Source organism: Bacillus rossius (assembly GCF_032445375.1).
Source record: "Bacillus rossius redtenbacheri isolate Brsri chromosome 4 unlocalized genomic scaffold, Brsri_v3 Brsri_v3_scf4_2, whole genome shotgun sequence".
In the NCBI taxonomy this organism is placed as follows: Eukaryota; Metazoa; Arthropoda; class Insecta; order Phasmatodea; family Bacillidae; genus Bacillus; species Bacillus rossius.
This window is the reverse complement of record NW_026962011.1, coordinates 19410167-19426584: the sequence shown is the minus strand read 5'-3', so window position 1 is coordinate 19426584 and position 16418 is coordinate 19410167. Positions and strand designations below refer to the sequence as shown.

General features: G+C 36.8%; 1 protein-coding gene across 2 annotated transcripts in view; it reads left to right on the top strand.

Annotated features, from left to right (window-relative positions):
- The window catches only part of LOC134541980 (patj homolog), a 197638-nt gene that overhangs the window by 155502 nt on the left and 25718 nt on the right, over positions 1 to 16418 (top strand). For both annotated transcript variants that reach the window (XM_063385752.1, XM_063385750.1), the window contains 8 exons: positions 2258 to 2434; positions 4165 to 4387; positions 4481 to 4572; positions 7637 to 7846; positions 9555 to 9785; positions 11334 to 11507; positions 12642 to 12803; positions 15142 to 15381. In XM_063385752.1, coding sequence (XP_063241822.1) covers positions 2258 to 2434; positions 4165 to 4387; positions 4481 to 4572; positions 7637 to 7846; positions 9555 to 9785; positions 11334 to 11507; positions 12642 to 12803; positions 15142 to 15381 — 1509 coding nt within the window. The remainder of the gene's footprint in view (positions 1 to 2257; positions 2435 to 4164; positions 4388 to 4480; positions 4573 to 7636; positions 7847 to 9554; positions 9786 to 11333; positions 11508 to 12641; positions 12804 to 15141; positions 15382 to 16418) is intronic.

The following is a 16418-nucleotide window of genomic DNA, read 5'->3' as shown; positions in this document are numbered from 1 at the left end:
TTGTAATACACTCTCAATTACTTAATAAATATGTATGGTACCTATCTACAGAAAGTTACACAAATTTATTGAATCAACATGAATCATTCTTATGGGCTATGTATCTTTATAATTTTTTTATCTTACCCCAATATGTATTAACATATTTAATTACTACTGTGGCGTGCGGGTCTAGCCAGTAGAGGCAGTCTTCAAAACATGAGCCTCAGCAAAAGTGTAAGCAGAGCAAAATAATAAACGTGACCTAGGATTTGCAAAAAGAAAGTCACATCAAACCATTCAAAAACATTTACTAGGCTCAAAAGTGTGTTGCATTTACACACCAGTATGACAATTCCTAGTGTAACTAATAATTAATGTACAATAGTGCTGCAGCACAACAAAATTATAACAGCTAAATTAGTCTCCATTGCTTTTATTGAGCAGAAAGCCTATACAATTATTAGGAGCCATTTAAAATAGACCAATAAAATAGGTTAAAAATAATTATTTGTATGAATAAATATACCAAGAAAAAATAGTTTACATGTGTGTATTATAAAGTTCATAACTAGTTAAATTTAGTCTGTTAAAGCCCTTGACAAAATCAATATAAAAGACTTAAAATTTATGCAAAATATTAGACTTGTGGATAAACGATGAAAAAAAGTCAATTAAAAGTTTACTACATTGTTTAAACCCACCGAGACTATGGTTGCGGCGGGATGATTAATGAACGAAAATTTCTGTGCTTAAAAGTACTCGTTTGTAAGCAAATCACCTAGATGGTAATAAAAAACAAATTGCATTATGGGCCTTGTCGATTCATGTAAGCGAAGGTACGCCAAAACCTTCAACCTGCGTGAGCACTCCGCGACGCGTGACACTCTCCCTCGTGGCCGAAGCAACCTATAGCCTGTCCAGTTAGCTTTGTTAGCGAGGCGGCCTCTCGAACTGTTTTACAGCGACCTATGAGCGGAAAACTAGGCAATCTCACTGGCTGAGGTATCTTGCACACCAAAGGCATTAGTTCATTTGTCCAAGTATATTTTCTAAAGGTTGAAAGGTTGAAAGTTTGAAATTAATGTGCAAAATGCAAAGAAGTTTAGATCAAGCTATGGCTTGCTGAATCAGAAGTTCAATACAGGGCATAAAGAGCTAAATACTGTCCAGCAATGCACTCGTTACGTAAAACCCACAACCATACCATGCGCGTGATTACTACATCTTTTAAACAGCCAAACTTCCATAGTCCAGACAGAACGAGCGCTGTGCATGACAGTAATTGGGATGCCACAAAGCTAGGTAAATTCTTGATTAAAGCTAAACAAAAGTAGTGAGTCTTTATCAATTGTGTGTGTGCAGTTAGTTAATGGCAAACTATACAAAGTTAAAATGCCTTTCGGCGCGCCACACATGCATTTAACAGCCCGATAGCGCACCTAGCTCAAGGCTGGCTTGTAAAGATGAAAGCTGGCGAAACTGCTGCTGAAGTCGTGAAGTCCGTGGTTGACCAGAAATGAAGAGCACCCAGCACGACAGTCGCCCGCCCCGCAGGGCCGAGCACAGGCAACTTTGAGAGCGCTCCGTATCTCCTCGCTCATTCATGGCGATGGTGGCGCTGTGCAGCGAGTCAAAAAAGAACCAGAAGGAACGTCCCATAGTTTCGGTATATACAGGCCATAGTTACACTGCCAATACTCAATGCCTGATAGAATAGGGCTAAAACACTATATATAAAGCTAGATTAAAACAAATTTATAATTAAAGAAAAAAACTTGAGCAGGTATTAAAAAAATTAGGTAAGAAAATATCAAATTTAAATAAATATAGTAATAAGTTCAACGGAAAATACTGAGGCGTAAAGCACGCCTCACTACTTTTGTTAGATAATAAAACTGAATAACTGTTAACAGTGAATTTTTTGGTATAAATACACTTTTTAAAATAGGTGATGTATGTGTAATACTTTGTCTTCCCCATTTATTACTAGGTTTCTTGACCCATCTTGCTGTTGCAAAAATTTGTCATTTGCTTCATCATTCTTAGCTAGTAGGACTATATAGTGTCACTATGTCTAGATTTTGAACTTTTAAATTTTTTATTATGTACCCTATCAATAACTAAATACATATTCATATTAATCAAACTTATTCTTTGTCATTTGAACCATCTTGTATTCTGTATCATGAGTTTACAAATATATTTTGGGAGCAGAATGTTTGACTCAATCTGTGAAGTATTTTTGACGACGACTGTGATTGGTGTTTGCTGGCAGGCACTTGGCAGCCACGCGCCGATCGTCCAGACCAAAATTCTCGGGGACCCTGAGGAGCTGGACAGACATCTGCTCCAGAACGGTTATCCGGAGACGTTCAATCCCCACTTGCCTGCGCTGGACAGCTTCGACAACCCTTCCATTTATGGTCAGCCGGACTCCGACATTGAGCTGCACGTGAGTCTGCCAAAAGTACTGCAAGTGTCACAGCAGTGTACTTTGACTTGTACATTTTAAAATGTGCTTTCTTTATCTCTCTCTATATATATTTTTCTATACATCTTTGTATATATTTTTCTTGCTATCTCTCTGTATCTATATCTATATCTCTTGATCTATCACTCTATCTCTGTCTCCATCTCTTACCCCTCCCCTTGTTTAGCATGGTAACGTCAAGGAAAGATTGGCATGTAAAGTACATAACTGGTTGGGAAATACCAAAATTCTCAGTTAATGAACAGTTATTTATAAATCTTGTTAGGTAAGTGGAATGTTTTGGTACTGATAGCAGTTTCATTCTAGCCATGTTAACAATTTTAAAATCTATTTGATTTATTAACTAAACCTAATAACTAGTAATAGGTGTCAATTCATCATTCACATTCACGGATGAAATTTTTAGAAATACAAAAATACAGCTATTACTGAATTTTTTGGTTTAATTTGTCTAAACTGACCAAGAAAGTCCCAGTGGCTGCTATATGAAACATTACACTTTTAACAATCCATGAAGTTTCTTTCCACAATTCACTGCCAAATAGTTGGCTCAATGCCAGTGAATGTATATCTTATTTATTTATTATTTTTAATTATCAGTGATTTTTTACCAAGTTTATGTATTTTTATTTTTTGCAATCTAATCATAGTTATTGTATTTTTATTGTTATTATGTTATTTTTTAAATTATTATGTACTCCATTACAAATTTAATTTAATTTTAAACTTTAATAAATGCAATAAATCGTAAAATTGATGTTATTGAAATTTGAATTTGCTGTTATTTGGCCAAATGATTATCATTCATGTGTTATGAGATTGTAATGCTATGCTTTTTTAGTGCATTCCAGCAAAACTGAACACTTTTGACTGCCTGCCAAGTTTTCTTCTTCCTGTAAAGAAGACATCAAAATATTAAATTTCCTTACCTTATACAGCATTGGCTGAAATATTTTTATTCAGCTCCCATACGGGTCAAATTATTTTTAGGGAAAGTAAATGTAGAAGAATAAAAAATTGGAAAAGATACAGTGACGGTTAAATTTCATTTTCAGCTAAATAAATTTTTAATTGCATTCTGCAACACTTACAATGAAGGCACTCATAAAATTTGTTTTATTCCAAGAACTTACTACTCTTGAATCAAGCATACATATCTTTGGAATCTTATCTTTGTTTACATATTACGTAAGCACCACGAATGAGCAAAAAATTGATGATGGATAAATATTTGAATTTTTTATACATTATAATTACCTATCATAAAAGTACAATTTAGTGGTTGTAATGCATTTTAATGATATACATTATTCATACTCCAAACTTTAGGCAATTTTTTTTTAAAAACACTACCCACTTATGTTTAGGCCAGTACGGTCTGAATAAGTGTAAGACAAGATAAATTTAATTTTAACTTTGTTAAATTGTTGAGACTGGAAAGACCACCAGAATGCAATTCCAAAATGTTCAGTTTAGGTGAAAATGCACTACTGTAGAATCAGCCTGATACTTGGAACATTGTCTAGATTTAACTGTGTTGTATTTAAGGCCAAGTTTTGTGCTGTGGAGTTATAGGATTAGCATTGAAATTATTTGCTAGTGACTTCCAAGTTTTGTGTTGACTTCTTTTTTTTTTATAGAAATTGTATCGGTGAGGCATGCAGGAGCTAACTGGTGAATGTTGTTAACAGGTGGACCCCAGCCTAGTGGTGGACGTGGTCAGGAACACGATGCCCCTTGGACCGATTCCACCCCTCCCCCTCCTCACCAGCACCCCTTCCCTCCCGGTGCTCACCATGGACCTGTCTGCGCTCGACTCTCATAGCCTGCCGGAGATGGAGAAGTTTGTGGTCGAGTTGAAGAAAGACTACCACGGTATAGGCATCACGATCGCTGGCTACGTTTGTGAGAAAGGTCAGCAAGTGCTCACTTCCGTACATTGTGCACTTAACCTTCTTCTCTGATAGTTACGTTGCTTAACTGTTTGTTCCTATTGGTGGTTTGCAGAAGAACTTTCTGGGATATTTGTGAAGAGCATCAGCGAGGGCAGTGCAGCAGATTTGTGCAGGAAGATCCAAGTGAACGATAGAATAGTGGAGGTGAGATTTGGATAAAACCATTCATTTTTTAAACTGTTTGCCAGTTCTAGTTTTCTCTGTGAAAGTAAAATTAATTAACTTACTATTCTTGGAAATTTATAAATTTATTTATTTACACAAGTGACATGCACACCAACGCCATTGAATTGACTGCAGGGCTGTGCATGTTACAACAACAAATGATAGTAACAACATTAAATGGGGTACAGAAACAAACAATGGACAAGGACTCGAATGAACATTCAAACCCTTCAGGAAAAGTTAATTGAGAATAATATAAATATTATAAGTTATATAATTCATAAGTGGCTACGTAAATATCTATTAAAAGCACACAACTTATTGGAAGTATTAAGATAAAAATATTTTGGTAAGAGAATAAAATAATTGTTGGTAATGGCTAATTAGGTTACACTTCATGGTGGAGTAAATATTACAAAACAGTATTTATAAAAATAAAAACAATAACACTAAAATTTTCTGTTTTAAAATTAAAATTAGACTAAAAAAAAACAATAAAATCTTTTCTATTTATGACCAATTCTTTTACCAAATTTCCCTTTTTGTGTTATTGTGTGTTTCTGTATACGTATAGTTTTAAAGAATTATCTGTCTGTGCATGTAATAGTTCCACTTTTGCAGACATGATTTTTGCTGTATATGAACTACTGAGACATTAGTAAGCTATGACGTGGAAGACAACTGAAAAAATTAAAAATACTACTTGCATTTGGTTTATTTATAAACTTAAATAGTCTGCGTAATCATCACTTGCCTGACTTTCTACACCCATTATATTAAACTAAGTGAATGTCTGTTTCACATATTGGTAGCAGAACAACAAATGCAAAAGAGGTATGGAATTTAGAATTAGCCTTTAAATAAAAAGTAATGACGAAAAAAAAAATCAACATGGTATGTTAGACTGAGTCTTAACCTATGTTCTATTATCAGTGCGCAACTGGCGTGCAGTGTAACCTCACGTTAAGAGTCTGCGAACATTTAAAAATTCCATATTCAAATTAACAACACGTTTTTCACTTCAACATTTCAAAACAAATAATTTCATCAAAATTTCTGAATAAATCTTCTTGGCTTCTAGTGAATAAGTCTCACTTTCTTTATCTATCAGTAAAGAATATTAAAAAAAAAATTATTTGTTTTGAAATGTTGAAGTGAAAAATGTGTTGTTAATTTGAATATGGAATTTTTAAATGTTCGCAGACTCTTAACGTGAGGTTACACTGCACGCCAGTTGCGCACTGATAATAGAACATAGGTTAAGACTCAGTCTAACATGCCATATTGATTTTTTTTCCGTCATTACTTTATGTGTATGTATGTATGTATATATATATATATATATATATATATATATATATATATATATATATATATATATATATATATATATACACACACACACACACACACACACACACACACACACATATACACACATACATATATATATATTTATATTATATATATATATATATTAATATTCATATTCATATTTGTCATCAGGTTTTCTGGTTTCTTGTAAATTGTGAATAACATACTTTCACTCTATGATTAAATTTGTTTTGAGGTTTTTTTTGGACATACACCATTCCTGGTTATACTGCATTCATAAACCTCAATAACGTACAAAATAGATTAATATGCAAACACACAGAAAAAGAGCAAAGATCTGCTGATGTCAAATACTAAAAACAGAGACTGATAAAAAAAAATTGAGCACGTTTAACTCAGAACACATGATAGAAGTGAAACTACTTTGGCAATTCAATCAAACTGTACTCTTAAAGGCTCTCTTTATATCTCTTTGGCGTCAGAAATTGTTAAAACAATGTTTCACGAAAACTTTGCCTTCAAATTATAGTTGAAATTTTACTCTTATTGACCCCAAAGAAGTTTTACTTCAAAAATATTTGGTTACACATCGAAAACAATACTCGTATGACATTGTTTAACAGTACTGATTTACACATGTAATTAAAATAATACGTACTTGAACGAACACCATTTTCTGGCGTATATGGCCTGTGGCATGGTGCACAACAATAAGCTCAAGCCCCGTTGCATTGCCCTCTGCCCAAATACTCCCTAAAGTCAGGGTGGCGTCAGGCGCAGGCGGGTCCCTACCACCGTGACCCGCCTATCCCTGCAGCATGGAAGGGTTCAACCTGAGCCGCACGCCGCCACGTGGAGCCCGCTTAAGGCATCGTGGCCCGACAATTTCTCTGCACCGTCCGCAACCTATTCTTCGTCCTTTTCGCATCAGAAACGTTTCACAACAATGTTTCATAAAAACGTTGCATTAAAATTTGGCCTTGAAATTTACTCTCATCTCACCTAAAGAGTTTTCACTTCAAAAATATCTATACTAATATTTTAAAGCTGAAGAGTTTGTTTGTTTTTTTGTTTGTTTGTTTGAACGCGCTAATCTCAGGAACCACTGGTCCAAATTGAAAAATTATTTCAGTGTTGGATAGTACATTTATCGGGGAAGGCTATAGGCTATATTTGTATATTATATTATCAATAACATTAGGGATCCTTACTAAAAGTCCAATTTAGAATCAAATACGTTGGAGGGGGTTAGATACAACATGCAGTACACGTACAAAGTGTGTGTTGACAATGCCGCAGGCGCTAGTATTTTGCATTGTTCATGCCTTCTGCGTCTCCATGGCAATGGGCATCGCGCGGCAGTGGCGTACCCACAAGGAGGGGCATGTATAATGAGCGGCGCAAGAGAGATCTGCCTGTAGACTGCCGTAGCGAAGTACGGGTAAATCAGTTGTACGTTGCGTGCACGAGTCTGGAAACCATCGGTGCTATTCATTTTCTCTCCGGTACATTATACAGCATTGCAATAAATTTTCAATGAATTTTTTTTTTAATTTACCGTTACTGTAAATGGGAGATGTGGCTTACCGTAATTTTTTTTCCATTAGTATAGCCGTGCGAAGCCGGGTCGGGCAGCTAGTTCATGAATAATTTGATAATTAGGTAGTAATTAAAAACAAAATGGTTGACACGGAAGCCTCCCCCGCAGGTGGACGGGCAGTCGCTGCAGGGCTACACGAACCACCAGGCGGTGGAGGTGCTGCGCAACACGGGCCAGGTGGTGACGCTGTGCCTGGAGCGGTACCTGCGCGGGCCCAAGTACGAGCAGCTGCAGCAGGCCATCGCCAACAGCGAGCTGAAGGCCCCGACGCCCTCCTCGCCGTCCGCCACCTCGCTGCCCCGCTACCCCGTCAGCACGGTGAGCGCTCTCCCTGCAGCCGGTGGGGCCGTTACTCATAGCTGCAGCTTGATCCGTTGTCAGTATATCGTGGTTGACAATCTGTGTGTGCGTGTGTTTATTAAAGTATTTAACTTTATTTTCACCGTTTGTACTATTCTCATATGTTGTAGGGGCCAGAAAAATTAGCATCTTGCTGGATTGCTAATTTATACTTTAGATGCTAATTTTTAATAATTTTCTAAATAAATGCTTTTTTTTTTTCCCCCAGCTAAATTAGTTTGTCATTCATTTGCGAAAATCTTTGCCACGGACTTTCTCATCTCATCTCATCAGGAGAAAGGTGTATGGTTGGTTTATAAGATGAAAACAAAACAGGCTGCTCTTTCTTGCGTTATGCTTTAGTGGGAGTGTGAAGGTAAATCACAGAAATACTACAGATACTTGGCATTCCTCCAAATGTTACACTCTACCCCATGTATTCTGGTTGTCGTCCTTTGCACTATTTTTTGTTGCCGTACCTCGTGATATTGCCATGCTTCTGTGATGCAGTCAAGTTACAACCCAATGAATCCAGTATTTATGTTTGTTCTATGAATTGAACCTGCAACTTACCATTTGTTAGTGTATTGCAGTCTCAATTTTTTTTTTTTCGTTAAATAAGAATTTATATTTTTTTTGTGGTTTTAATCCAAACAGACACTAAAAAATTGTGGTTTTTAGACAAAAGTAAACTTAAGGGTTATTTGAAGGTATTTGTATATATGAATATTTAGTTTACAAGTATTTAGAATATATATAGGGTTTTAAATAAGTTGCATTTAAAATGCTAATTTCACGAAAATAGGTTGCTATTTTTATAAAATAATAGATGCTAATTTTTCCAGCCCATACTAATTTGTTACCTTCTTGTATTAATTGAAGATTAAAGGAATTTATTTTTGGTTTATGTAATATCTTAATACTATAATACCCTCATATACATACATTCCACTATAACTTAGTGATTTTTTCATCAATACTCATTACCTTGGTAATTCATACATATTTACATACGTTCATATTTTAATACGTAGACTTAATATGTTTTATTTTCTTACTGATATAAAACTAAACTTAAATATTAATCTTGTTGACATGATTTATTTAGGTTTAAGTTAAGGGTGGGTACCAACAGCTTATTCATAAAACACTGTGTTCAGTTTTGGGGGTGATAAGAATGAAAATATGCATGCAATCTTGGTTCTAGCTGTCATCAGGCCATCTGGTTTTCTCTAAATGATGATGATGAATAAAGGTGTATGAAAAGAGCATTTAAAAATTAAATTTATAGCATCTATTATGTGATTTTTTGCATTTTATAGCATTTTCCATTTTGTGATTTTTAGCACTTTGTAGAATTTAAAAAAATTGTTTACTCAAATTTATTTTTGTTGATTTTGTTGTTGTAAATAATTAAAGCACATGTACAACGGCTACTTAATAAAGTTTTTAATGCCTACAGCACTACTTATCTTAGCTTATAACTTATAAGTAATGACAGAGTGAATTTTAAAATGGAGTTCGCGGTTTTTGGGGATTTCAGTTGCATGTTTTGAAATTATTTAATAAACGAAGTTTCACAAACAATCGCGGTAATTGAAAAATTTTGCATCTATTCAGCATTTATCGCAATTGCGAATTTCATACGCCTCTAATGATGATGATGAGTGGCTGACGGTGTCTGCAGGACGGCGAGGAGACGGAGACGGAGACGGAGGTGGAAGGGGACGGGGAGTCGCGCACCACGGTGGGCTCCCTGGCGCTGGAGCAGGCCGTGGAGGCGGTGAACCCCGGCGTGGCGCTGGAGGGCGTGGAGAGCCTCGTGGACGCCGACTACACCGGCGAGCTGAAGCCGGCCGTCGAGGAGGCCATCAGGGCCAAGTGGGGCGGCGTCGTGGGGCCGGACGTCGAGATCGTGGTTAGCTCTCGCTGCGTGCCCTTTGCATTATCTCATGCACGACTCTTTACGAAGATAAACAGTGAAAATAGTGACACGTTCGAACAGCAGAAATTGTCTCAAAATATATATTCAACTCTCAATTCTGTATCCCTCTCGAAGTAACTTTCTTATTTAGGAGGGATGGGGGGTGACCATGGAAAAGGTGTTGCGAAATTAGAAACTTTGTATGAAATAGAGCAAAAAAAAAAATAACTTTTTTGCGCTAATTTTTCGGTACTACATGGAAATTAATGATAATTTGAAAGTGTCTAAACAACTTTGATTTGAGGTGAGTGGCTTACTCTCGGTAGCTTAATTTTAAATGTTAGAATTTTTTTTTTGGACGTGACAACGTCTAATAAATCGATGAACGCCGGCTGCACGCACGAAAAATGTCCCACTACGGATGTGTTCTGTTTGCTCATTGTACGCATGCGTGGCATCTCTCTTCATGCTCATTGTACGCATGCGTGGCATCTCTCTTCCACTCGATTGAAACAACCATCGATTTGACTTTTCAATCATATTTTCGTCGTTTGAATTATTAATATTATGTAATTTAACGATCGTCCACCGATTTTCAGCACAATCGGTACAGTTATTTAAAAGTAATGTTGAAAATTCAAATACGTTTTGAACCAACAATGGTGTTTTACAGTTACACTTAATAATTCAAATTAGAACCGGGATCTTTTGCACAATGTTTTAAAAAATATTGTAACACATTATAAATAAGTTTGGTGTATTTGGGATGCGTATTTGTTATAAAATTGTGTTAATATTATACCCCTACCGTGAACAAAGTTTTTATAAATATATATATATAACATTTGAAACTACATTACCTTAGTATGGCCTCGTGGGCGTGTGGTTAGCGTACCAACTCTTAAACTAAAGGTTGTCGGTTCGGAACCCGGCAGCTGCGAAATTTTTTTTTGTACTTGTAAAAATAAATATGGTGCACGCAACATTTCAAAAGTAATAAATATATTTGAATTAATGAATGCAAATAAAAGTAAAATTATTAATTCAATTGCACATTTCATTTCACTCCTTTGTATCCATACAAAATAGTGATAATTCAATAAAATTGATTCAATTTTATTCATAAAAGTATGCAGGGTAGATTTTATCATGCAAAAGATTGAAAAATTAAAAAAAATTCTTCCTCAAAGAATATAATATTTTTAATGCCTAAATGGTTTGGTTGTAAAAACCTATTACGGCTCAGTCTCAGGCCGAATATGATATTTCCTTTTCTTCTGGATCAATCATATCATCAATGTTTTGTTATGACGTTGTCACGTTAAACTATCGTCCGTAAACCAACTTTACAGACAACCAATTTTTTTTTTTTGCTTTGTTGAAAGTGTTGAAAACTTAGTAGTTGCATTCACATCAACATAGGTGTTATGTATATATCTGTCTTTCCTAATTCTCTACATTGACAGCAATGAGCTTGTTCTGTTGCACGCCTCGGCAAATGCGTGAGCTGCAAAGCACCGGAGTGTGTTGCTCCGTGCGCAGGTGGCACAGCTGTGCAAGTTCGGCGAAGGGGGCGGCCTGGGCATCAGCCTGGAAGGCACGGTGGACGTGGAGGACGGGCAGGAGGTGAGGCCGCACCACTACATCCGCTCCATCTTGCCGGACGGCCCGGTGGGGATCAACCACCGCCTGCGATCTGGAGACGAGCTGCTGGAGGTTCGTAGCCAACACCGATCCTTTTGCAAGCTGGTCCATACCTTCTCAATTTTACTGTGTGAAGTGAAACATCGCTTGTTTGTGACTCGTACATCCCTGAAAAACATGCACATATTTAAGTTGCTGTTTTATTCAGTATTAGCCGGAGTATTTTTACCTGCTGCGGCAGTCTACAGGCAGAACACAACTCGAACTGCTCGTTATACATGCCCCTCATCTTGGGTGCGGCACTGTCGTTGCAGAAGGCATCAACAATGTAATGGCGAAATTTAATCAAGAATAATTAAATTACGCTTTTTAGGGGTGGTTTTATCAAAACGTCACCTAAACTATGATCTTCCTCGTGTTTCAAAGTGTGCAAAATTTCATATAGACGATGAAACCTATAGATTTGTATGAAAACAAACAAACAAACGAAAACTCAAGGAATTTTTTTGTGATTCTTTCGGATTTTTAAAAAAAAATCTTTTATGGTATATTACTGCTCCACTTGCATGGCATCTAGTGCAAGAGCCACTCCCTCTTATTAATGAACTTGAAATGGCAGCTCACATTATTATTTAATTTGATTGTAAAAAAAAAAAATATGGGTTTTTATTGTTATATCACTGACTCCTGTCAACGTAGCGAGATAAAAAATATCCATACCAATATTTTAAGTCTTATCATAAACTTTTAAACTCAAGATGTTTCATCAAAATCTGTCCAGGCGTGATGCTTGAAGAAACAAACACACTTCTGTGTACAGTTTTATAATGCATAGTATAGATTAATTAATTTCTATGGTCATGATTATATGGTAAATTGCGATAAAACCAAAATAACACCACACTACTAATAACATAAAATTTTTAATCTATTTAATACATTCATTTGTGTACAAACTTCATTCCAGATAAATTGCATTCATTAAATTTAATGTATTAAGAAATATTTTATTGTAATTTAAATACATTTTTAATAAAAATTATGATTTATTTCATGATTTCAGTTGCATTTTAATGCTTTATGGTGTATAAACATGTTTTTCTGTGTTATACGGTGTGTTTGTATGTCAGTTTGATTGTCATATAGACCCTAGTAATGTAGGTTTGCCATGCTTGTCCCTCATGGCTGGTGTTGCTCGTGGTTCAGGTGAACGGGCTGCGTCTGCTCGGCATGAACCACATCGAAGTGGTGACGATCTTGAAGGACCTGCCCATGAACGTGCGGATGGTTTGCGCTCGGCGTCTCGGGGAGACGGTCCCCTACAGGGTGATCGACACCTCCCAGGACAGAGAAGCGTTTGCAGCCAGGGTGAGTGGTCGTTAAGAACTACCAAGCATGTGTTGGCACAGGGCTGACGGATCACCCAGATGTTTTTATTCTTTTTTTGGTTTCCTACTTGCAGTTTGTATTCTAAATATCACCTTGAATAAGCACGACGGCGACCATGCCCAATAGTTGTGGTCCTTTAATGTTCATTGCAGGTAAGCGTAAAGAAAGCAAAACTAACTAAACTGCCAGATGTTTATATGTATTTAATTTCATTGATAGTCAAATAAACTGGAACCTTCTTAATTAGCCTTGCTCAAGCTTCACGGGTCGGGTCGCCGAACCCACAGGCGAGCTGAGTTGCTCTCGCACTTGGAAGTGCAGTGGGTTGCATCATTCCAGGGATGTGATGAAACTCATTTCGTACGTCGCAGTGAAAAAAAATAACGGGTTGGTGGAGGACACCTGTTACAGAATAATGTTTATTATTTGGTGTATGTTTTAAATGCTGAGTAAGGCGCTTGTTTGTGATTGTGCCTGTGAATATTTTTTTATGCCACGGTTAATATTTTGAGTTTGAACTGCTAGAAATGGTGCATTTTTGATCAAGTGCATGCATTGAATCATGTTAGAGTGCAGTGTTTTCTTTGAAAATAATTAAACAATAAGTTTGGCCCATCGACGTGTATACTACTGGAACAAACTTGGGAATTGGGAAAAAGTGTTTTCCAGCCAGATATTTCAGGAAAAACTTGTTTCCAGTTTTTCGAGAAAAACTGGGATCCCGACCAGCTCAACTTTCTATTTTTTATTTCACTTGGTAGTATTAAAAAATGTAAATTAAGGTTTTACCAGGTTTTTGTGGTTTTGTCATAAATTGAAGTCGATTTCGGTGTTATTTTCCGATACTGCAATTCACAAAATTTCCGTATTGCAGGCTGTTTTAAAATCAAGGCATGCAGGATTAAAGAAATATATGTATATATTCAACCTATCCAAATTTTTGCTTCATTGTACATGGTTCTAGATGTTTAAGTTCAGTGTGGTCGCCCAACTAGGAATAAAATGAACCCTTGAGTAATACATTTTTTTTGTCAGAAAATCTTGAGAAACCTGTTAGTTTTTAAAAGCCACTGGGATTTATCCATTTGTCTAGCAAGGTGAAAACAGTTAAGTTGAAAAGTTGTATGCATTGCCTACAAATTGAATTGCTTAAAGTCACTTTCAATGGCTGTTGTTTTGTTACTGCCTCACCCTCCCAGACCGTGACAGATGGGATTGCTGATAACAGTGATAACACAGGCCTTTTAAAAGATTTCTTCTCTCTTGTGCTTCTATTTTTAGCCTTTCAACTTCAACTACAGTACACAAATGCAGTTGCACCACTACTTAAAATCAAGAATGAAAGTGAGCTGTAACAGATGTGCTATTGTCAAGTCTCCCACATCAGCAGTAGACGTCTAGTCTAGAACCATTCACCACACGTTTAGCAGTTGCCTACCTAAAAATTTTGAAATGGGTACTATTAATTCCTGCAATATATCAGAGGTTTAGTGGGGACTGTTTAGGATATCGCAATAAACTAGACTAAATCAAACATGCAGTAACTATTTTTAATTTGTGTTAATTTAAAGTCAATAGACAATTAATAGCATTAGCACTTTTTTTAGTTACATCATTTGTCACGGTTGGACAGCTGGACGATCAGGCAGCCAGGCAAAAGAATTTTCAAAGTTAGTTTTTGTTCAGGTATTGATATGCTAACAGGAAAAATGTTTTCATGGTTTTATATTTTAGTCCAATTTCATTTTTAAAACAGACTATGGTGTTATTTTTATTTAACCTGTTTTTTGATGTTTACTCCCCCAACATAGTGGTAAAATTTATAAGCTGCATTTTTACAATAATATTTTTTTTTTAATAAATGTGGGTTAAAATTGATTCAATAAGAGATACATAAATTAAATTATTTTTTCTGTTCCATGCACTTTAGTGAAAAATTTTGTCTGTAAATAATATTACTTGAATTTCAAACATTCAAATTTTCCTTTTTTATGATTTGAATTAATTTATGGTTAAATGATATTTTATTCCATGATATAACTTCCATTTTGGTGCTCTATTGTATATTAACTTCCATTTTGGTCGTATGCTGTATTTCGACATGCTTTTCGATGTGATTTATGTTTTATCACAAAAAACATATAAACCATGTAATCTTGCCCCATTAATATGTAATAATTTGAAAATTACAGATGAACACTTCAGTTACATTCATTTGTATCAATGTGTTGATTGCTTGTTTCCTGGCACAGGATACTGTAGTGGATTGAACTATGCTTGTGAAGTTAACCGAGGTTGCTGTCCATCTTCCCTCCAGAGCATCTTGGGCGGCAGCCTCCAGAACCTGATCCCCACCACGGACCGCCTGGTGAAGGCCAAGTCGGACGGCTCGCTGGCCTCCACCGCCACCGCCACCGCCACCGACGGCAGCTTCTCCAAGATGAAGTCGCGCTCCCTGGAGCCGCTGACAGGCCTCGCCATGTGGAGCTCCGAGCCGCAGATCATAGAGCTGGTCAAGGGCGAGCGCGGCCTGGGGTTCTCCATCCTCGACTACCAGGTGGGTGTGCGGCCCTTCTCCTACCACATCTACATCTAGGCCCGCTCTTCTCCCTCGTTCGCCGTGTTGTGCTGGGCCGGGCGGTGTTCCATTACTTCATTACTTAACGTACACACTCTGCTTTTCTCCCTTGTTCGCCCTATTTAACAATATGTTGGGTCGGATGGTGTTCCCATTCCTTAATGTGTGCACCGTTTGAAATCGACCCTTTCATCGGTGCGATTGGTTTTTCGGGAAAAAAAAAGGAATGAAAATCACACAACAATCATTTGGTCACTTCCTTATCAAAATCACAGGCTTTGAAATACGTATTTGCAATCTCGGAAGGCTCTTCCGTATTAACCAGCTTCATGCTTGCACTTATTAAGGGCAGCCTGCTTTATCGAGGGTGTATGTGTGTTAGTGAGGCGGGATAGTGCGACGCTCGCTTGTGCTTCAAGCACGGTATCGACTCTTAAGCGCAAGGCTCTGAAAGTGTGCACAGTTTTCTCGTTGTGCATGCGAAACTATGAGATTTGTGTCGTAGCCACTACATTATGTGATGGAGATATGAAGATGAAGATGTAATGTCCTTTGAGTGCTTTCAAGAATCTGTAGGTGTTTTGTGCCTAAACAATTCTCTGAAATCACTCATTTAAGCCATTTTCACTGTTAAGAAAATACAGCTTTAAAACTAAATATTAAATATTCATCCATCCTCAGCATATACTTTAATGTTTTTCGCAAACAGACACCACTCTAATATCGTGAGCAGTTTTCAAATCACTTGGTTCTGACACTCTATGCACCGTATGTGCGCCCAAGTAGGCAGGGCTATTAATGAAGTCTACATTTGACTAATAATTAACTCTCATATAAATCGCCTCTTTACTGGCAAAATTTGCGCTTTGCAATGTCGGCATAAGAATTGCATGTGCTTGAGACCACATGCAGTTGATGTATGTGGTTGGTCGAAAGAAGAATGATGTAGGAGTTACAGTCATGCCTTTGATTTTGCTTTGGACATCAACCTCTGCACACAAGGTGTGTGAATGTAG